This window comes from Gymnoscopelus microlampas, assembly GCF_963454915.1.
Source record: "Gymnoscopelus microlampas genome assembly, chromosome: 19".
Classification (NCBI taxonomy): Eukaryota; Metazoa; Chordata; class Actinopteri; order Myctophiformes; family Myctophidae; genus Gymnoscopelus; species Gymnoscopelus microlampas.
This window is the reverse complement of record NC_139956.1, coordinates 7,150,434-7,173,845: the sequence shown is the minus strand read 5'-3', so window position 1 is coordinate 7,173,845 and position 23,412 is coordinate 7,150,434. Positions and strand designations below refer to the sequence as shown.

Genomic DNA, 23,412 nt, shown 5'->3' with positions numbered 1-23,412 from the left:
GTGATTGTTTACCGTTGGCGTGGGCTCTGTACTGTAGCACCAGTGTCTCTCTCTGTCTCTCTCCAGCCTACGTCTCTGAGGTGTGTGTGTGAGTGAGTGAGTGTGAGTGTTCAAAGTCTGATCTGTGTGAGATGTGTGTGTGTCAGGAAGTTGATTAGAGCTCAGAGGTCGGTGAGACATGAGAGAAACGAGAGAGAAACTAAAGTCATAGAGTGGAGAGAGAGAGAGAGAGAGAGAGGGGGGGGGGGGGGGGGGGGAGAGAGGTGACAGGAGAGAACACGAGCGGAAGTGACTTGAAATAAAAGTGAGACATTGAGAAACAGACATAGAATATTGCACCAGTGGGGAAAATATGCAAAGACGAGAGAGAAAATGATAGCAGTGACTCAAAACAATGTATGTGGGTGGGTTTTATTTTCTAACACCTAAAAATGCAGGTGCGTGGACAGGGGTGGGGGGGCTAGAGTTGACAAACACATTTCATAGAGAAATTCATTTCATTAACCATAATTACAAAGATTAGTCAAGTGGATTCATTTTCTCTGTAAATGACATACCTAGTCACTTAAAAGGTATTAATGAACGTCATGAAGTGTTCATGTGAAACTTTAACTTCTCAAGTCTTCTCCCTTTAATTGTCGTGATACAAGTTCAAATCAGTTCCATTTGTGTAGAACTGCAATAATGATTATTTTACAAATAAATGAGTTAGTGAATTAAATCAGAATGTATCTGAAAGTGCTTAGCATTTGTGTTAATTTGTAAATAGTGTATTTCAATATTGTTTTTTTTACGGTGTACCTAGGCCTGTCACAATTATTACATAATCGCCTAATCGCAATTATTTGAGATAATTATTTGACGCTTACAACACGTCACTTTGTGATGCGTTGTAAGCTTGTAGATCAGCTATTACTTTTACATACTATTTTACAAAATGATTAAATATCAATAATCTCTTTCCATATTTCAGTTATTTGTCATATCTGCCATGTGCAATTTTTTTTATTACAAAGCCTTAAAGGCTTCGTATGTTCCAATGTTCAATGGCCAAACACACAATTAAATTAATCGCAATTATTTGAGTGACAATTAATCGTCAACTTAAATTTGTAATGGTGACAGCCCTAGGTGTGGCTCTGTAGGAGGCAAGCTGTCTGTGAGAGTGTTTTGTCTGTGAATGCGTCTCTGCTTCACATCAGGGTCTAATCACCATGTCAACCCATTGTTGACATGGTGAGCATGTCAACAATGACATGCTCACCATTCAACATCCCTTGCTTAACCGTCACAGTTATAGTGTATTATCTTATGGTTGCTTGCAACTAACGCCTAACTTATACAGTACATCAACACTGACCCATCTGTAAAGAACTAAATTAACTACAGTATGTATTGCCATACAGTATATCACCGGTTGGACGATTGCAATCAATACTGTTGTCAATGGATTTGTCCAACAAATCTTTATCCAAAAGCTAGATGATGAAAGTTTGAACGTTTCGTGATAGGCCTACACAGCCCCATGGTTGCTAGGTTACTTCTGTTCACCGAGTGACCCCAGCACGGCTCTGAAGATGGCGGCTATCGCCACGGCGCCCGGGTCTGGGAGGGTCACCCGCTCCGTGGCGATGTAGCTGGCTCTCCCCGCCTTAGCTGTGAGGTCACGGGTTGACTCCGCCCCCGACTCCGCTTTCTGGGGAGTGAGAAATGTGCATATACAGCACAGAGTCATGACTTTTTTAAAGCACTTTTTAAGCAATCATGTTGCACATATGTACATCATCCTAAGAGAGGATGTGATGGATATATTGTAGTATGTATATTATTATATATTTCAAACAACACAACACATACTGTATTCTATTGTATTATATTTGACAGATGACAAATTAAAGGAAAAACCATCATAAAGTGTCTTAGTAAGGTGTTGGAGACCACAAGCTACCAGAACAGCTTCGATGCACTTGGAATAAGATTGTACAAGTCTTTACAGTTAAAAGGTGACCGTAAATGTTTTGTATTTTTGTCTTCCTACATGTCTCTAGTTTATATTTTGGTATTATACATCTGCCAATCTAGTAGCTTAAAGGGGCTACACCATGAATTAAAAAAAAATATATTATATATAAATATTGCCCCCTAATACGTTTTAAACAGGTTGTAAGCCTAAAAAACATCCAGATATTTTTTCTCACAATCTGACTGTCTGTCATTCCAAGCTTTTTCAGCTGCAATACCAAAACGTCCTATTGGGCAGGGGGGAGCTACTGAGCAATTCTGTCTGGCCATCGTCAATGCAAAATCAGTGCAAGTGACATCACTTGCACAGCCATTCTGAAATGGCCTGTTCAGACACGCCCATTCAGGAAATCCATGAAATGAGCATGAATGACTGAATGTTAAAAAAAAATATTTTTTTGGGTACAAGAGACACTGGGGAGCCCAAAAAATACTAAAAACCTAAAAAAAAATGAAATTCATGGTGTAGCCCCTTTAAGGACAGTTATCAGTTATCACTCTCTAAACAAACCTAGCCCCATATATACAACTGTGATTTGTGTGAATAATGTTTTGACTTCTAGACAATACTATAGAAACCAATGGTCTTATAAACAGTTGACCCAAGGGGGATTTTACTTTTAATTGGTATTGTGCATATTTAATTAGATCATTTGCATATTTGAACACATTTGTGGAAATATGTCTGTAAGCGTTCTCTTGGTGCTACACACATTCACTCACCCACTTGTGTAGAATATGGTGAAGGATGACTCACCTGACCACATCACTTTTTTTCCACATCTCTGTAGTAGACCACAGTGCCACAGTGGTTTTTGCACCACTGAACTCTCAAATTCTCTATTTCTGTAGAAATCTGTATTTCTCTTTGAAAGTAGGTGTTTAATTATGCACTGCAACCCTACTAGAACATCCGTCCCTGTGTAGTTGTCGACAGACTGTTATTGCTGACACAGTCTGATCGATCACTGCATTGATATCCTTACATATCCTTACATATCACACTAATGTGCACAAATTCTGGTATCTAGTTTGTCGCCGTCCGACCTTCCTAGCCTGTGGTATTAAAGAAAAACGGTCGACAATGGTCAAAACTCAATCAAAAATTGGCGATCGAGATGTTTTGACCATTATCTCTGGAACGGTAGGTCCAATCTGCTCAGTTCAGAGCTTGTTGGATGCGTGACTTTGAGGACATTAACCCATTAAGAGGCCCATTATACAAATGTCTTCTAAATCCCAACAGTTTTCTGAAAAAACGTATGTTTCTACAGTATATCAGTGGTTTTCAAACTTTTTCATGTCAAGGACCCCCAAAATGATATGAATTTGGCCGCCAACCCCCATCTCAAAATGTTTTGTTCCAGGGACCCCCAGAAGCAAAGAATACAGTTAAAAATTAAACAATATATATATTCAAAGATTTGCACACATTTTCACGATTTTTCAAAAATAGCAGATCTACAAGCTCATAACGCGGCACTCAGTGCTATGAGCTTGTATATGTGCTATTTTTGAATAGCCAAAGTGTAAAATAATGCTTTTTAGCTCAAATGAAAACGTTACACAGATGTGTTCCAGGTCTTAATGGGTTAAGCACATTGAATGTGTGCTTTCAACCACACATTTTCTGACCCTATTAGTGTCTTTTCCATCGTTCTAAATGGAGATGTGACTTGAACCTTAGCCACTGTTCCAACTCCAATTCCAGCCTTTGTGACTGAAGCTCCTGTCATCCGTGTCCCAAAATAATGAACCCACGTTCATAGTCACTTAAATCTTTTTCTCTTGCCATCTTTTTCCAACATTGAGGCCAGCTGTGCCTGCTCAGCATTTTACACATGACACAAAGCATGATACGAACAAGCAGTACAGTTGTATGGAAGCATCTGTATTTGCTATGTTTCTCGACTCATTTATTCAGGTTTTTCCTTTAGCCACATGAACCTTTAAGCGTCCATATTCCGGGCAAGTCTTAATAGGCAAACATTCTATGAAAATAGCCGATCTACTAGCTCACAGTGTGTTACAATAGGACACGTTTAAACCTACCTCCACAGCTGTTTGCAGTATCACAAGTTCCCCGCCAGATGGTGCTGTGGTCACTTTCATCAGCTCATCCACTGCAGGGCACAGAGCATCCAACTGATGGGAGATGAGGAGAGAAAGATCTAATCTCAACGTCCACGTTAATTAATGTTGCCTGTGTGTACAGCGAACTGTACTTACATCAACTACAGCAATAACGTGAGCCTCATATTGTGTGTGTGTGTGTGTAATTTAATTTAATAGTGTTTATAAGCAAAACAGTAATGTTTTGGATGTAATCAGATGAAAACATATTTGTAAATCATCATCATCATGCCATCATAGATCAAACAGCTACACACAGTTCACACAGTTCAATCCCCGGCTCCCCATTGGTTAGTGGCGAAGTGTCTTGCTGGGAAGTGTCCCAGCAAGACACTGGAGTCCTAACTGCTGCCGATGAGCAGGTTAGTAGCTTGCATGGTTTTGTTTCCTCCGCCGTCCGTATGTGAATGTGTGTGTGAATGGGTGAATGTAACGCACATTGTAACAGGCTTTGGATAACGGCACTTTATAAATACACCATTCATTCTCCATGCAGGAGTTAAATAAGAAGCGATTCACAGAGCTCTTACCATTGTTCTGTCTCCAGGGTCTGCACCACCATATCTGAAAGACAGGTCAGCTCAGCGTCATTAACCCATTGAGACCTGGAACGCATCTGTGTCAGTTTTTTATTTGAGCTAAAAAGCATTATTTTACACTTTGGCTATTCAAAAATAGCAGATATACAAGCTCATAGCGCGGCACCGAGTGCCGCGCTACGAGCTTGTAGATCTGCTATTTTTGAAAAAATCTTGAAAATGTGTGCAAATCTTTGAATATACATTGTTTTAAAGCGAACATTTGTAACTCAAATCTTTGCTTCTGGGGGGTCCCTGGAACAAACTATTTTGAGATGGGGGTCAGCGGCCAAATACATATTTTGGGGGTCCTTGACATGAAAAGGTTTGAGAACCACTGACATAGTAACATAAGACAGACAGACAGACAGACAGACAGACAGACAGACAGACAGACAGACAGACAGACATGTACATGTGGGGACATTTGGCCCTCACAAGTATAGTAACAGAAGCTCAGACATTCTTTCTCTGTGAAGAACCAAAAGCGTGACACCCTCCACCAGTCATACCTCCTCATGGCCTGTGTCCCAGCATGCATTGCGTTGGCCCAGGCTGCAGCGTTGCTCCGCCCCTCAGTGAGATGACCAGCTGCTGCTGTCAGGAAGAGACTGTACAGCTGTAGACAGAGAGAGATGTGTAAGAGTGTACTGAATTTGTATTGCAATGTACTGTACATGCATATATATATATATATATATATATATATATATATATATATATATATATATATATATATATATATATGCATGTGAGAGTATGACAGTACAAGCGTTTACCCACGGCCTATTATCTACTCACTGCTCCCGATGACCCGCCCATCTTCTCCTCCACCAATCCAGCGAGGACAGACAGCAGTTTCCCCGGGCAACCAGGTACCACATGACTCTGGAGCCACTCCTGAATGGCTGAGAGCAAAATATTTCGATTTGATTCTACGATGCGTTTCAATGCATCTCATACTCAAGACATCGGTCCAGCTGGACTCATACCAGAGATGTTGCAAACTATTATGGTCGGTGGCACACTAAACATTCACCCTCCAGTCATTACACAATAGGCTCTATGCACAGCAGCCATATTGGAAAGAAATTGGGCCTCTTCTTACTTCCTTCACAGGTGTTACCAATGATACTAATGAAGGCTCTGTTCCATTCTGGTCCGGGTGCTGATAACGTGCATGTTGGCTCACTAGAAACACTCAATTTTGGTTCCCAAATGGCCCCTTATGGTGGGTGTGTAACTCTGAGAGTGTACAAATGGAACCAAATGGACCCGTAAGGGTCCATTTGGTTCCCTTTGTACACTCTCAGAGTTATGGGGGTCCTTGAAAATAAGACAACCACTATGCCACACTAAATGGAACAGAGCCTTCATTAGTATCATTGGTAACACCTGTGAAGGAAGTAAGGAAGGGGCCCAATTCATTCCCAATATGGCTGCTGTGCATAGAGTCTACTATATATTTTTTGGTGTGTGTGCGCACTGCGTGATCTTCACCTTTAGCGGCCTGTGAGTGGGTGTTCCCACAATCTCCGTCCCCGGAGGCGCGGTCCAGGGAGTTGAGTTCCTCCCGGTGCTGTAGCAGAGTGGAACAGACCGCCTCCAGACATCTACGCATCACAGGGCTCAAGCTACCTGGACAGCAAATGAAACACACCGGCAGATAAATACTAACGTTCACCAGTCAAAGAGGAGAGACGTGTTTTTTTTTTGGTCAACTGAAAGACACAAACATATCATATTTTTTTTTGTCTGCCTAAGTTACTTCAGTCAATTCAGGGAGTAAATATAAATCAAATGACTTATTTTCAAAACTGTATATTGACCAAAATGTTATTAAAGATGTAGTGTGACCAAATAATAAATATTAAATAATAAATATTAAATAATGCATATTACGTATTATCCATTTTCCGGTAATAAAGCTGGACTCGAACCCACAATTTTCAGAGAAGCCGAGTGACTGACCTTCGGTGTGTGTTTCGTCCTGAGGTCGTGTGCCCAGAGCTGGAGCTTCCACGGTGACGTTGCGCGCGCTCACACACACACTGCTGAGGTTTGGCCATGCTGGAGCACTGGTACCAGCATCTAGACAGGAGACCATGTACGTATATATATACAAACATTTTCAATTTAGGTATTTAGTAGATGGGCTTATCCAGAGCACCATAACCCATTCAAACCGGGAACGCATCTGTGTCATTTTATATTTTAGCTATAACCATTCTTTTTTGGGCTATTCAAAAATAGCAGATTTTGTGTGTGTGTTCTCACCAAATAGTCTGAGTATTTCCAGGTTGGCTTTCATCAGCGTCAGTGACACTCCAGCCATCTCCAACGATGTCATAAATGATCCTGACATCACCCTGGCAACCGTAACCCCGCGACCCTCTGAAACAGCAGAAAGGGCCAATCACACGTCATAATGACAGGACCAAACGACCAATCAAGTGAGCATCTCCCAAAACAGACTGGACCAACACAGAACCAGAGAGACATTGACGGATGCATGCTTGTGTACGCACCACACACTCACACTCTTACCCAGACAGTTGAGAGCTGCTCTGGTAACCACAGCCATCTCTAGACAGGACAGAGCTCCAAGGTTGTTCACACACACCACTACGCTGTCTCCTGGAGAGATAGAGATACAGATATACAGACAGACAGACACATTTATTTGTAAACATTTTCATGTCAAGGCCCCTATATTGATATGTATTTGGCCGCCAACCCCCAACCCCCCAAGATAACCTGATGAAAGTCTAAGACCGAAACATAGTTGTTGTGTTCCCATTCATGTAATTCTTTTGCATTTTAAGACGGTGTGCAGGAGTTTTTTCGATTATGAAATAAAATAACACAAAATACGAAAAAATAATACAAAATAAAATAGAGACGTACAATTGCATAAAAAGAATAAAGGTAAAACCGTGATTTAAATAGGGCTGAAAATGTAATAAAAGAACATAAAAGTGTCAGCAGGCACATAAACTACAATCGAATATGACAATCCAGCATATTCCATTAACCACATGAACCTTAGCGTCCTATTATATACTGGCCATGTTATATTATAGGGGACCATTTGGTGACAATTGGCAAACATTCGTTGCAAGCTTGTAGATCGGCTATTTTCAGCAAAGACATTTGGTGTAGAGGGAAGAAAGGACGAGACCACGTATAGACCCCTGGGGAACTCCGGTCAACTAAGTACATAGGATTGAAGTAAAGCCAATAAACTGAATACACAAACATGCAGTGTCATCATACCTGACTTCAGTGACAGATGTGACTGGCTGTCAGTGTTGGTCATGTGATCCAGCATGGTTTTCACCACCTCATCAGCAGAGGACACCTGAGTGACAGAAACAGAAGTGGAATGGAAAAAGACAATAGAATAGAATACATAACAATGAATTGCCATTGGGTTTCATTAAATGTATTACAAATATTATGCAATGAGCTCGCAATTAAAAAAAAGCTTGGGGCTCCTGAACTGGTAACGATTTTTACAAGCTGATTTTGGAGTTTAAGGTCACACAATCTCATTGGCTAACCGCTGGCTAATCGCCATCCCAGGCCATTTTTAAACTTATACCTAATCTTAATCATTGTACTTTTACTCATTGTAATGCCTAACACAAACAAGTATACCTTGAATTTAGCTCAACTATGCTTGGCTCTGGCTGTTCTCAAAATGCATCATGGGTATGATTCCACTACCTAAAAAAAACTAGAGAAAATACTTGTCTGTGCTGTGTCTATTTTAGTCTATGAGTGGGCAGTTTTGGGGTGGAAACCTACCTTTGATCGCTTGATGCCAGGTTCACCGTGGATACCTGAATAGTGGAAGGGAACAGAGCTGTCAATTTTAACCAAAGAAACTAGAGAAGCTTTTTAAATTTCCCTTTTCACACTGACAGAACATTTTAAAAAAACGCATGTACTGCATGTAACCAGCAGGGGTCCCCAGCAGGGGTCCCCACATGAACACTGACAATTGCCAGAGGCACTGCTGCAGGGAATTGAAGCAGGCTCTCTCTGGTGGTGAGCCACTGTTTTATGACTCCACAGCTGGGACACATTATTTGTATGCATGTATGTTTGCTTCAATCTTGTCTTCATCCTTTCCACTAACTGTTTTATCCTTCCAAATGAATGCATCCGTCCGTCCATCCACCCCTCCCCTCCTCCCTCTCACCCAGTCCCAGTTCCATGTCTCCAGGTGGCAGGTCAAATGAAGGCAGACATCCAGGGACACTGCAGGGAGACAGACTCACTCCCAGAGTACCTGAGGATGGAGAATACACACACACGCATGTTATTTTTCTTTAAGCACTATTGTACGTTTCAATATTTCGATATTGCCCAGGCCTAGATAGATGCCTGCATGCATGTTTTATGGCTGCACAAAAATACACGCAAAACCTTATAAACCATATCCCATCATCTACCATAACAGGATGTAGGAACCACTGACTCACCAATCCCCTTCAAGGCCTCTGTCACCTTGGAGACGATCTGGTCCAATGGACAGCCTTCCTCTGCCAATGCGCCTGCCAGCTAACACACAAACAATATATACAGTGACGTTTATTTAAAAACAATAGTGAATTATGGACAGTGTTTTTAGCCCCTCAAACAGACATAGGGCTGCAACTATTGAATATTTTCTTAGCGATTATTCTATCGATTACTTTTAAGCGAGAGAAGCACGCTTCATATATACACACCGGCCATTTTATTAGACAGACCTCTCCAACTGCATGTTCACGCAAAGTTCCTGTATGCCTCAAACTTGTTAAATGTTGCTTTACAGTGAAAAGCCCCTTTAACTGTTGAATTCAAGGTTGAATTTCTACAGAAATGTAATTAATGGAACTCTTAAGAATGGTAATTTAAGTAAAGTAAAAACAATATATATATATGTATTTACTTTCCTTGCCTTGTAAACCAAAGCTTACCTTGTGTATGAACACGGTCCCACACAAGCCACGCCTCCCTGCCTTGCTGGGACGGTCAAACGCACAGTCCTCTGCGACTATCACCATGTCAACGGAGACGCCGTGGTTACGGGCCTGTTCAGCAGCCAATCCAAAGTTGAGACGGTCACCGGTGTAGTTTTTAACGATGAGAAGGACCCCCGAGGCGCCTAGGAGAAGAGGGTTGATTTAATCCAGTGATTCTATAACTTTTTAATTTCAAGGACATACAGAATATAAAACATAGGTGTCACACACACACACACACACACACACACACACACACACAACTATACCTGCATTGTGCAGACACAGTACAGCAGCTAGGATACTGGCAGGAGGTGGAGAGGCAAAGACCCCCCCTGCTACTGCTGCTGACAGCATACCTCTACCTATATAACCTATAGATAGATAGATAGATAGATAGATAGATAGATAGATAGATAGATAGATAGATAGATAAAGAAGGACAGACAGACAGTAGAATTGGATAAAACAAAAAGCAGATTATATAACAAAAATATAACCAGTTCATCTGTCTGTTGGCTTCATGAACCATTCAATGTGTTAATAAGCTTGTGAGCCAGGTCATACGAGGTCTAACGTTTCAAATGTTCTGCTAAAATTAATTTGAGACACTGACTGTGTCAGAGACAGCACTGTGTGGACGTTGTTTTTAATAATAATGACATAATACCTGTTTAATCCATTAAGGCCAGGAACACATCCGTGTCATTTTAAGATTTCTCTGACTATTCAAAAATAGCAGATGTACAAGGTCTAGATGCATGCATTGTAGAGCTTGTAGATCTGCTATTTTTTTTTTATCTTGAACATTTGTGCAATTTGGCCGATTCTACAATGTCGTCTAAATCCTAACAGTTTTTTTAAATAATTTTTTTAACGTATGTTGCTATAGCAGTGGTTTTCAAACTTTTTCATGTCAAGTACCCCCAAAATGATATGCATTTGGATCCAATGCGTGTTACTGCCCGCCCCTGCTGGTTCTCTGAATTTTTATTTTTAAATAGGCTCTTTCATGATAAATTGACCACATATATGAAGTTAAACAACTAAATTCTATCCAAACGCTATATTAAAAGTAAATTCTGTGCCTCAAAAACGAAGTTTGAGAGCGTTTTAAAACCGAAAGTAAAAAGTTCACACGGACACGGAAGCGCACGGACGCGCACATGCGTGCGTTAATTTACGCCCCGGACAAACATAAACAGTAGGGAAAATACGGATTTCAGAAAGAGGACTGTGTTTCAATGCAGGAAAACACCCCAGCATCATTATATAGTGGCTGATAGAGGGGGGAAAATGCAAAATATAAATATATTTTTTTTTTTAAATGTAGGCTTAATGTTGCCTAGAATCCCTTTAAAAATATATATATTCAAAGATTTGCACAAATTCCCCACGATTTTTCAAAAAAAATAGCAGATCTACAAGCTCATAGTGCGGCACTCGGTGCCACGATATGAGCTTGTAGATCTGCTATTTTTGAATAGCCAAAGAAATCTTAAAATGACACAGATGCTTTCCCGGTCTTAATGGATTAATAGCAGTGTAGTGCAGTGTGTATACCTGCATGTGCTGGCTCATGTCCAGAGCCTCCTCCAGACAGCAGAGCCACTTTGCCTCTCAGCGCGTCCAGGTCTGAGCGCACCACCACCCTGTGTCCCTTCAGCAAGGACAGACCTCCACTGGACCTCACCACGCCATCCAGAGCCTCATCCACACAGCTGTCCACACAGTTCAGAAGCTTCTTCTGTGGCTGAGGAGGAGGAAGAGGAGATATGAGAAGAAGAGTTAAACTAAGCCACAAGCTGTAAACCATCATGTCCTACCCAGTGTTCAATCCTGGCATGGGACACCAAACTTCTACCCATCTTTCAAGAGAGGAACCCTGCTTGTCCAAGTTAGATACTATCCTTATGAGCTTCAAGGAGTAGTTCACCCAAACAAATTCTTATTTTCTATCAATTACACACGCCATGAAGCCTTGAATTATTGGATTTTTTTTTGTTTTTGTGGCATTCCTAAGCCAATAATTCAATGACAGGGTGGCTGCTCAGTACTTTTTCTCCTACTCTTTGAGTCTCCTACTCCTACAAATTATTGGCTTAGGAATTCGACAAAAACAAAAAAATGATTTTTTTTTGGATGAATCACTGCAGATGTGCTAGTCAAATACATAGCCAATTCTATCATACAGGTTGGTTAGAAATATTTATTTTTTAAATTATTCAAGGAAAATAAGCTCCGGGTTGCAGCTGTTTTTGGCCCCAGAACTGTGATAGTACATACATTTCATGTAGTGCATTCCATGTATAGACCCCTTAACAGACGACGTCACACTGATAAGAACCAGTATGCGTGCAACCAGTATGCGCGCAATGAAACCCATTCTGTCAGGTCTCGCTAGGACGCGCCTCACTAGCCAACACAGAAGAGGGGGTTGGGGTGTGCTGAAACCAGCGCACCCCGAAACAACAGGTTAGGTATTGATTGCGTGAAACAATCACCTGTGCGTCCAGTCTCAATGTTAGTAAACAAATAATTGGTCTATACACAGACATACTGTAGATGCCCTCCTGTGTCTGTGCAAAGTGTGTACTCACCCAATAATTACTTGCTGCGGCTATAGAAAACGTGTTTACTAAAAATATCTGCACTTTTGGGGCACACTATTGACAGGTGCGTTGAGGTTTGTGTGGAGTCTCCAGGGTAATTAATGACACCTGTCGTGTGCCTTATATTATGTGGTGTGGTCCACGACACGTGAAAGTGAAACTCGTGGGAAAGTGGAGATATATTTTACTAAACACACGTTTTCTGCCAGAACCTTCAAACGGATATGACAGTAGCTGACCCCATGAAGTCGCAGCAATTAATTATTAGGTATGCACAGTCAGCAGCGCTACAATGACTAGTCACCGACACAGGAGGGCATCTATGGCTGTATATGGAATACATGTATACAGTGATTACAGTCATGGATGAACTTCAACCTGGTCTTTGCACTTCCTCCCCTTTTGGTCCGTACATCTACATAAACGTTCAGATTTCAAATATAAAGTGCTTACCCCATGTCCACGGATGTTACATTTATGTACGGGCCCTCAGAAGCACCCGTGTATTCCGTATTGTTCAATAAAAACATTTTAATCAAATCGGTGGCCATTTTCTCCGTATTTTCGTCATATGCTTTCAACTACCCGACCCTATCGGTTGGAAAGGTGTATTGCACTCTGATACATTATAACTATGAGAAATTATTATTTGTTCAAAATAATATGCAGATTTCGTCGAGGGACACGGACACCTAAACGAAATCTGCATATTATTTTGAAACAATGAACAAGTAAAAACTTGGATCAAACTGTGCCTATTATTGCCTAATCTTATCATTCATTTAACGGACTATGGTCTGCTGCTATGAAGTGCACAGTGTGCACTTTTCCAAGCGGAAAATGAATCTATCAACAAATCAGAGCTACATTCACTGTCTATTTACAAGGCACATTTGCCTGCTATAATGCTATCATTGTTGAGGGACGTTTCATATGTTGTTTTTAATCCCAGTTTTACCTCCATTCTTCGCTCAGAGACGTCAGGTCGACTCGCTTCCTTTGCACGTTGGCTCCGTTCCGTTCGGCCACGCCCACCTGCTCCGTCTAGTCATCGTCCCATAGTCTGGAGGGACGGCAGCGGAGTTGCGTTGCTAGGGAACAGCTTGGGTCCCAGGTTATGTCAGGTGAAGTCAAGGCACCCGTTTAGCTTCTTTTCGTTTGTATTTTACTACTTGCATGTTATTCTGTTGCCTTGTTTTGATCTGTATAGCACTTTGGTTAACCTTGGTCATTTAAGAAAAGAAAGAAGATATTTTTAGTTTATAGTAGAGAATGGACACGAAAGAGGGAGAGAAAGACATTTGAGTTGAGTTGATGTCACAATCACTGCAACAGGAAATTATGTTTTGCTGTGTGTGAAATGGTGTAACTGGTTGTCATCAGAATCAGGTCAGGAATCTCAAGATTGTTTGAACTAGTGAGATGGTGCATTGTGGTAAAGAGCAATATGAACAATACAGGTATTTACACAAGAGGTTTAGACTGGGAGGAGTCTCAGCAGCTGAAATCTTGAATTAACAGGGTCTTTACAGTATGTATTAGTGTTAGTATTTGAGTGTATTTGTGTATTTATATTCCTTGTAGTCGTATACTGTATGTATTAGTCACCTTCTTTTGAAATTAGAACGTTGACCTCTTTTTTAAATTAGATATTTTGACCGCAGCTGGGGCACGCATTAAAATAACCATATAAATGAATACAAGAAGACTCAGACTTTTGTGATGTTAAATAAAAAGAACTGGCTTGGACATTCCTCTCTCCCATGCAAATGCTTTTTCCAACAGAGTAGTCAAGAATATACTACAACTGCTATGCTGCTTCCCATGTAGTGGTATGAAGTGACACATTTTATTTTTCTGTAATAAAAAGGCTCACATACAAGAGAAGTGTGTTTCTCGTTATTTATTCAAATACACTTGAGTACACTTATGAGAGGTCACAGTCAACCTCAGAGTCTCAGGCTGAAGGAGTAAACTCTCTAGAGCGAGATGTCCCTTTATGGAAGATCTACCCACAGCATAGCTGAACAACACAATGAACGATGTGAACGAAAGAAGGACGGAGTATAAGCCAAGTTCAGCAAGTGCACAGGCCTATATTCAGATGATAAGCCTTTGGTCGCCTATCGGATGTTTGACTTGCCGAGAGATCGGCAGAAGGGCCTTGTTGTTCCTATGCGATAGCTCTTCAGTAATGCACTTGAATGTTAAGCAAGTTGAAAGTTACAACGCATTGTGACTTGGGGTGACGTTCCTCTTTAAACAAACAAAAGTCATTATGAAAATCTTATTTATTAACCACAAAAAAACAAAAAGAAGCTGGGCGGGCAATCTTTGTCCTAACGTCCAACCAACAGTCTGGGACGGCGCCTGTCAGCAGGGGGTTTTGAACGGGGAGGAGTAGGTGGACCTCACTAGCAGGTGAACAGGTGGACCTCTATAGCAGGTGAACAACAATTAGGCAACATGCCAATTTAGAACATGGAACATAGAACAAAAACACTCTTCAGCGGCGCCTGCGGCGGCTGCCTCTCCGACCTCCGCGGGTGTGAAGGCCTGTGGTGCGGCCCCTTGGAGATGAGTCGGACGTGGACGCAGACGTGTCCGACGGACTACTGGATGTATCCGTCGTGGTCAGGTTAGCCCTTGACCTGAGAGACCTGAGGGGTGACTCGGTTGGCTTGAGGGTGGGTTCAGGGGCTGAGTTCTGGTCCATCATATCAGCCACTGGAGCTGAGTTGTGGTCCATTACATCAGGCCCTGAGGCTGAGTTTTGGTCCATCATATCAGCCGCTGGAGCGGAGTTTTCGTCCTTGACAGCCCCTGGGGGGGCTGACTTCTGCTGCAGCACATCAGCCACCGGAGCTGAGCTGTTGGACGCGGACGTGTCCGACACACTACTGGATGTATCTGTATACGTGGTGAGGTTAGCCCTTGACCTGAGAGACCTGAGGGGTGACTCGGTTGTCTTAAGGGTGGGTTCAGGGGCTGAGTTAGTGTCCATCATATCGGCCACTGTGGCTGAGTTGTGCTTCATCATATCAGCCACTGTGGCTGAGCTGTTGTGCATCATATCAGCCACTGTGGCTGAGCTGTTGTGCATCATATCAGCAACTGTGGCTGAGCTGTTGTGCATCATATCAGCTCCTGGGGCTGAGCTGTTGTGCATCATATCAACCACTGGGGCTGAGCTGTTGTGCATCATACCAGCTCCTGTGGCTGAGCTGTGCTGCAGCATATCAGCAACTGGGGCTAAGAGGTGCTGCATCATACCAACCACTGGGGCTGAGCTGTTGTGCATCATATCAGACACTGGGGCTGAGCTGTTGTGCATCATATCAGACACTGGGGCTGAGCTGTTGTGCATCATACCAGACACTGGAGCTGAGCTGTTGTGCATCATACCAGACACTGGAGCTGAGCTGTTGTGCATCATACCAGACCCTGGGGCTGAGCTGTGCTGCATCACGTCTGCCATTCGTTCCAAGCTCCGACCGATGGACTGCAACACAGGAAACATGCGGCTCTCCATCCGACGGAGCTGACTGACGATGCTCCGCCGGGTATCCACCAGTTCCACCTGCAGCATGTCGAACCGGGCACGCTGAACGTTGAAGAATCCTCGCCTCCGGGCTCGGACGCGGCGGGCACCCCTGCTGCCGCGCGGCGGCGTGGCTGTGGTGGAACACGATTGTCTCTCGTCGTCTCCTTCCTCTTCGCTGTCGTCTTCTGTTTCCCCAGGTTGTTCTGCGGGTGCTACAGTGTGACAAGAGAATTTGGTGAATTTCATTGAAGAAGACATTTAACTGAAGACATGAAGCCGATTCTACAAATGTCTTCTATCCCAACAATTTTCTGAAAAACGTATGTTTCTATATCAGTGGTGCTCAAACTTTGTTTTGAGCTATCGCAGCAATAAGGAGTAAACACAGCTGAAACTAATCACATTAGTTGCTTTTTTGTTTTTGTGTGACAGCATGTATGTGTACAGGAGTTGTTCATGCTAGCACACAGTAACACCTAAATCAGGGGTCGGCAACCTTTTTGACATGAAGTGCCATGTTTTTATTTTCTTGATTATGACACCATATCAAAATGTAATATTTCCAACAGATTTTTGATTGTCCATAAATACAACAACCTTTTTTCTTCTTCTTCTGAACTATTTTCTTTCACATCAGGACACTGTTAATGATCATTAGAATCACCCATCTCCCCTCCCCAGTCAAGAGTTCAGAGTTTGAATGAATGTAGAATTATGTGCAGGTTGTAATTTGCATACAGATGCGAGGGGGACTTCAATGAATTGACTAAATTGTTTTTAACATCTTATTTTAAACCAAAAATCGTCTCTCTCACACTTATGCCAGTATGCCAGTGTGATCACCCTCCCCTGTGCCAGTGTTGGCACCCGTGCCTAAGGTTGCCTACCCCTGACATAAATGAAACAAGCCCAAGATGTATTAACTTCAGCTGCATATAGACCACCGAAGTCTGACGTAATTTACACATCCTTTGTTTGTCTACCTGGTTTGCAGTTTTCCACCCCCATTCTGAATCCCATAGACGTCTTTGATATCGCGTCAAATAAGAACTGTGTTGAAAAAATAAACAAATGACCCCGGCGGTTTTACTCTTATGGATATGAAGCATCAACTGACGGTGAGAAAACGCTAATGTTACTTCCGCCGAATTAGTTAAATTTTCGCCAGAAACAGACTGTATCAAATATAAGTGACTGACTATCATAAAGGATACAGAACCTCCTCCTTGACAATATCGCAGAGACAGTTTGTTTATTTTTGGACCACAATTCTTATATGAGACGATTCTAAGATGACCCAATGTTATTCTCCATAGCGAAATGACTTAGGGTTAGGGGATGAACGAGTGACGTCAGGACTTCGGTGGTCTATTTATATTCATATATCCCAATTGTTATTTACCTGGAAATCCGATCTCTCGCCTTCCAACCCCCTCGACAGCCTCGGGTGGGAGGAGGGCAGGGTCTGCGACGTCCTCGGAATCCGTGGGAGTCTGAGAGACGGCGGCGGGACCCCCTCTGGTCGATCCGTCCGGTCTCCGGTTCGCGGGCACCTTTCTCTTGCCTATGCGCTTCACATCCTTGAACCTCTTCCTGCACTGGGTAGCGAGGGTCCTCTGAGGGGCCTTTCCCCGGGCTGCTTGGGCGTCACTGCACATAGTGTGAAGTCTGGCCTGCACCTCCCGCGTCTGGACGTCGGTCTCCTCTGTCGACAAGCGCTCTTGGTCAATCGCATGACTTTCCTGCAACGTTGTGGATAATCGCCATGGTTACATATGTGGGTCGTAGGAGGTAATGTGCTGCTGTCTTATTGGTGAGCCTGACACAAACCTCCACAACGCTAATTATTTTTCAAAAGGATATTTTAATACGTTTACGCCTGCTGTACTGTTTCTATTTAGCTGCTGTGTTACACTTCTGAACCAATCAATTGCACTGGCTCATAAACATTGACCTGTTCTGTGACTCATTTACAAAACCGCGTATAATATTAACAGAATAGAATACTAGCAGTGGTGGAAAAAGTACTCACATCTTTTACTTGAGTAACAATATCAATACCGCAATGTAGAAATACTCTGTTACGAGTAAAAGTCCGGAATTCTAAATTTACTTGAGTAAAAGTACAAGAGAATAGGTATCAAAATGTATTTAAAGTACCAAAAGTAGAAAGTACTCATTATGCAGAATGTCCCATTTCACAAGTTTTCAAATGTATAAGAATCTTATGAAAATAGAAGATCTATAAGCTCACAATGTGTCGCAACGCATTGCGAGCTTGTACACCGTACATTGTACATGTTATTTTCAAATGGCCGAAATGTATATAGGGATGAAGTGGTTAATGTATGTTTTGTAATAATAATCAAAATCTACAAAGTAACTAGTAACTAAAGTTGCCTAATAATTGTAGTGGAGTAAAAGTATAATATTTGCCTCTGAAATGTAGTGGAGTAGAAGTAAAAGTACTGAAAAGTGGACACTCAAGTAAAGTAAAAATAGCTCAACATTGTCACTTAGTTACTTTACACCACTGGTGCGTATGATGAGTGATAGATAGCAACAGTGAAACGACAGACTTGACATAAGCAAGGTTACAGATATTAACAGTTGAGATTATTATGACCAGGTAGATAGTGTGCCTTAATTACATCCAAAATGAGAACCAGAAAAATCTGTGTGTGTGTGTGTGAGCGCACATGTGTGCGTGTTTGTTTTGTAGTTCACCTCCTGAATATTTGCAGTCATTCATGCTTGAATATTTGAGTAACAAACAGCAGAAACTCACCAGATTCTTGTCCACGCCCTCCAGTGTTACAGCATCTATGAGAGAAAACCTTGGTTTATTTAACACATTAAAACCGGGAAAGCATGTGTCATTTTAGATATATCTATAGCAACATAGGTTTTTCAGAAAACTCTTTGGATTGGAATAGTCTAACCCCATCCCTCAAACAATGCAGTTCGCTGGGCTCATTTAAAAGAGCCTTAAAAAAAATCACCTTTCAGGAGGCCAAAAGAGGAGGTAGTACCATTTTCCCGTTAGACAGCCGACCCCCCCCCCCCCCCCCCCTGTTCTTGTACATATCTTTTTTCCCCCTTTTTTATTTTTTTGTTGTACATAGTGTCATTTTTTTTTATTTTTTTTTGCTGTTTTATCTTTTTGTAATGATATTCGAACTGTGGTGCCACTATATATGTATATGAATTGAATACCAAGGCCCTCATTGGAAACAAGTCCGCAAGGACTTTTATGAACGGACCTGTTAGACAAAGTATTTTAAATGTAACTGTGCTGTTTTACATTTTTTGCCTAATAAAATATTCAATCAATCAATCAAATTTAGAAGGCATTCGTTGCTTTAAGGCAGAAACCTCATCTCCATATCTTTTTTTTTTGTGTTCGTAAATTAACACCCTACTTAATCATACTACAGCGTTGTAACGGTTTAGCTTTGTTGTTAATGTTTGGGGTGCCAGTTAGGTCAAACCTAACACGAATTTGGTCCAGCTTGGACAAAAACGCTTTTTTAAAAGCCAACCTTACACAGGATTTAAATGTACACTTAGTAAACCAAATGAACCTTAAACCCTATAACCAGGGATTGTTTCCCCACAAAAGAATACCTCAATAACTCAATAAACCATAGAATGAAACACACAGACACAAAATAACTCAGTTTGACTTTGTATTATAGAGACTCCAGCCCACACCCAAAATCCAGTCCACAGTTTGACCAATACCTCAGTTTAGCGTCAGTTCAGTAGACAGTCAATATTCACATTCCACTGTTCCTCCAAAACAGATTATTCACACATGCATTTTGTACCTTGGTTAACCAAAAGAAAATAAAAAGGCAAAAGAAAATACCCCACGGCCTTTACCGTGGTGGACAAACGAATGGGGCAACCAATGGTATACCGTGTGTGTGTGTGTGTGTGAGGGGGGGGCAGATCCAGGAATCCACTCCGCTTTTTCCCGTCAGCCCGACTGGCTGCTCCGCTGCTGTAAACAAACTGCACGGCACAGAAAACTCCCGAGGTTTGACGACTTGGGGCTTATGTCCTCCACAAAGATCCGGACGGTTTGCACAACGGACAACGCGGACTTTAACACGCGATCGCGGCGGTGGTTTTCAGGGACGTCTGCTCCGCTTCTCTCTCACACAGGACTGACACCGGGCCCCGCCATCTTGGCTAGTCCATTCATAAAAACGTGAGTAACGTGGGTGCGTCGGGGGCGTGACTGAACGTTACCGTCTGTACATGGTCGTGGGCGTGGATTAACGTAGTGGTGTGTGTATGGAGTGTGTGTGCGATAGCCGATCGCTACATTCCCTCCCCCATGTGAAAAGCCGAGCAAGAGGAGGCGTCAATCTTTAGACAAATCCGGGAAAGTCTTCGTCCTCACTTTCTTCTGCGAAGATGTCCAAGATCCGCTGCAGGTCTTGTTTTTCCATCTCCTCTGCTGTTGGATAGCAGGGCTTTAAACGTGAGACGTGCACAATTTTCCTGTCCTCCCCTGAATTCTCCAGTACGACCTCATAATTCACCGGTCCAACCTGGGTGACTACTCTGTAGGGCCCCAGCCACTTCGGAGCAAGCTTGGCAGCGAAAAACTTCTCTGCTTTGGAAAGGGGGTGAGCACGCAGCCACACTCGATCCTTGTCCTTGAATTCCAATTCCCGTCTGCCTTTGTCGTAATTCCTCTTCTGTCTGATCCGCGCTTTGTGGAGGTTTCCCTCGACAAAATCTTGCAGTTCACTCAACTGAGTGATTTTAGGATACGACAAGGAATCTGGGGTGACTTCCCTTGGCAGCAGCATGGCTTCTAGAGGTCCTCGCAGAGGTCTAGACAGGTTCAGCTCGGCCGGGGTCACTCCAGTCGACTCGTTGATGGCAGAATTGAGGGCGAATCTGAATTCAGGTAAGTGCTTGTCCCAGTTTTTGTGGTTGGTGCCTACAAAAGATGCTATCATTGTTTTGAGAGTCCGGTTTATTCTTTCTGTCAGATTTGTCTGGGGATGGTAGGCGGTGGTCATTTTATGCTTCAAATTCCAAGTTTTGCAGGTTTCGTCGAAGAGGTGCGAGACAAACTGTGGGCCTCTGTCCGAAAGTATGTAGTTCGGAACCCCCCAGCGTGTTAGGATGTCCTGGGTGAGTACTTTCGATACCGCCTCTGCTGTAGCTTTCCTCAAAGCAAAGAGTTCAACCCAGCGAGAGTAGTAATCGACGAACACCAACAGGTACAGGTTCATCTTAGAACTTCTCGGAAAAGGTCCCATCAGGTCCACTCCAACCATTTCCCAAGGATGTTGTACGACGGTTTGTTGAAGTTTTCCTGCCACCTTCCTACTTTCCGGCTTGTAAGCTTGACACACCTGACAGCATCTGACAAAATTAGTGACCTCCAGACTCATTCTTGGCCAATACACCAATGATTGCAATCTTTTGTAAGTTTTGTATCTTCCCAGGTGGCCCGCTAGGGGATCTTCGTGAAATCGCTGAAGGAGTTGCTGGCGGTTAGGCTCAGGTATGTACAGTTGGTAGATGGTTTTGTGGGATTGCTCGACCACTCTGTACACCATGTCCTCCACAATGGTGAATTTGGTGGTTTCGTTCACAACAACTTCTCCATTCTCTTGGATAGACTGATAGAGCTCCTGTATATGAGGATCAGTCTGTTGGTCCTTCCATATGACCTCATCCGAGATCGGCAGATCTCTCACCGGGGTTGATTGCTTGGTAGCCAGCATAGTTGCACAGATCGGAAGGGAGAGATCGTTATTCTCACCTGGGGCTCTGGACAGCGCATCAGGGACGGTGTTATATTTGCCCTTTCTGTATTCCACAGTAAAGTTGAATTCCTGAAGACGCAGCGCCCACCTGATCAGTCGGGTGTTGGGTTTCTGGGTTTTGAAGACCCAAACAAGTGAAGAGTGGTCCGTAACCACTGTGAAGGATCTCCCTTCCAGATAGTACCTCCACTTTTCTAAGGACCACACAACAGCTAGGCACTCCAGTTCGGTGGTTGAGTAATTCCTCTCCGCTTTGTTTAAGCTTCTGCTAGCGAAAGCTAACACCTCCTCTGTTCCCAAGCCCGTCTGTTGGACCAGCACTGCTCCAAGTCCGACCTCGCTGGCATCCGTATAGACCACGAATGGTAGGTTGAAGTTCGGATGACCTAGCACAGGAGTTGTTACCAGACGATGTTTCAGGACTTCAAAGGCTGTTTGACAATCGGTAGTCCACCTAAACTTGACGTCCTTCCTTTTCAGGGCATTGAGAGGCTCCGCAATTCCAGAGAAATTGGGTACAAAACGGTGATACCACCCCGCCATTCCTAAGAATCTTTGGAGAGTCTTCAGGTTGGTAGGCACAGGATACTCATCAACCGCCTTGGTCTTTTCAGGATCCACCTGAACGCCATCCGCAGAGACCATGTGCCCAAGGAACTTGAGGGAGGTGCGGAAGAAGTGACTCTTGCCCATGTTCACTGTAAGTTTGGCTTGTCTGAGTTTCTGAAGTACTGCCTGGATATCTTGGAAGTGTTGTTGGGGATCTTGTGAATAAATGATGATGTCATCCAGGTAAACAAAACAGATCCTTCCTCTGAGTTCTCCCAGGGCTAATTCCATTAGCCGCTGAAACGTGGCTGGGGCATTTTTTAGACCAAAAGGCATGACCTTGAATTGGTAGAGGCCCAACCCACAGACAAAGGCTGTCTTTTCCTTACTTTCAGGATCCATGTTCACCTGCCAGTATCCGGAGTTGAGGTCTAGTGTGGTGAAAATCTTGGCTCCACACAGAGAGTCCAAAATTTCCTGGATTGTTGGTAGGGGATATGCATCATCCAGAGTGACTGCGTTCAACTTCCTGAAGTCGACACAGAATCTGGAATCACCAGTCTTCTTCGGAATTAGCACAACAGGTGCAGCCCAGCCAGATGAAGATGGTTCGATGACGTCATCAGACAACATTTTGTCAATAAGCCTCTTCATTGTCTGGAGCTTGGGAGGTGATACACGGTATGGTTTTTGTCGTAGTGGCATATTTGAGGTAACCAAGATCTTGTGCTGAAGGAGTTCAGTGCGACCCACTTGTGTGGTGCAGACATCAGAGTTATCTTGAAGTTGTGAAAGTAGTTGCATTTTTCCACTCTGGTCCAGGTGAACATCCTGCACAGCAGTGCCGAATAAGTCAGAGACGTCTCCTCCCGTTGTAAGAGGAAGGTGAGTGGGTGGTACAGCGGAGAAGAAATGACAGTGTTGGGTAAGCTGTTGTGCATTTGAAGATTCCGGTAGGAAATGAAATATCTCTTTTTTGTTGCTTTTGAAACGGTAAGCATTATCCGAGACATCAATTTGCAAGCCACTTTGGAAAAGGAAATCCAGACCCAGCACACATGGCATTACCAAGGCTTCAGAGCGAAGTACAGCAGTGGTTTGAGTCCATGTTTTGCCATGCAAGTTGTATTTCACTTCACACTGACCCACTGGTGTTTTTGG

The 23,412-nt window shown here is 43.0% G+C and overlaps 3 protein-coding genes across 5 annotated transcripts in view; all 3 read right to left on the bottom strand.

The window, feature by feature from the left end:
• Positions 1 to 114, bottom strand: part of LOC311034776 (circularly permutated Ras protein 1) — a 32,592-nt gene extending 32,478 nt beyond the window's left edge. The window contains exon 1 of the mRNA XM_084042757.1: positions 13 to 114. The gene's annotated coding sequence lies outside the window, so the exon portion shown is untranslated. The remainder of the gene's footprint in view (positions 1 to 12) is intronic.
• A 325-nt stretch (positions 115 to 439) lies between these two features.
• On the bottom strand, positions 440 to 13,373 carry tkfc (triokinase/FMN cyclase). The gene is made up of 17 exons (XM_084042468.1): positions 13,319 to 13,373; positions 11,312 to 11,501; positions 10,018 to 10,122; positions 9,704 to 9,891; positions 9,224 to 9,302; positions 8,941 to 9,030; positions 8,544 to 8,578; positions 8,010 to 8,094; positions 7,281 to 7,370; positions 7,011 to 7,127; positions 6,705 to 6,824; positions 6,234 to 6,371; positions 5,535 to 5,641; positions 5,246 to 5,352; positions 4,686 to 4,719; positions 4,075 to 4,167; positions 440 to 1,696 (listed from the first exon to the last, which is right to left on the bottom strand). Exons 1-17 carry the CDS (start codon positions 13,322 to 13,324, stop codon positions 1,538 to 1,540), a joined length of 1,743 nt encoding a protein of 580 aa, XP_083898594.1. The 5' UTR covers positions 13,325 to 13,373; the 3' UTR covers positions 440 to 1,537.
• An 884-nt stretch (positions 13,374 to 14,257) lies between these two features.
• LOC311034642 (uncharacterized protein) overlaps positions 14,258 to 23,412 on the bottom strand; it is a 31,401-nt gene continuing 22,246 nt past the window's right edge. For all 3 annotated transcript variants that reach the window (XM_084042565.1, XM_084042566.1, XM_084042567.1), the window contains exons 12-14: positions 18,693 to 18,727; positions 17,307 to 17,646; positions 14,258 to 16,116 (exon numbers count right to left, since the gene is read on the bottom strand). In XM_084042565.1, coding sequence (XP_083898691.1) covers positions 14,867 to 16,116; positions 17,307 to 17,646; positions 18,693 to 18,727 — 1,625 coding nt within the window. In that variant the 3' untranslated portion in view covers positions 14,258 to 14,866. The remainder of the gene's footprint in view (positions 16,117 to 17,306; positions 17,647 to 18,692; positions 18,728 to 23,412) is intronic.

Excerpts from the sequence above, each read along its gene's own strand:
- tkfc (XM_084042468.1), bottom strand. Across the intron at positions 7,128-7,280 it reads AGCAGCTCTCAACTGTCTGG|AGGGTCGCGGGGTTACGGTT; the intron begins GTAAGAGTGTGA and ends CTGCTGTTTCAG. Across the intron at positions 4,168-4,685 it reads ACCCTGGAGACAGAACAATG|TTGGATGCTCTGTGCCCTGC; the intron begins GTAAGAGCTCTG and ends ATCTCCCATCAG.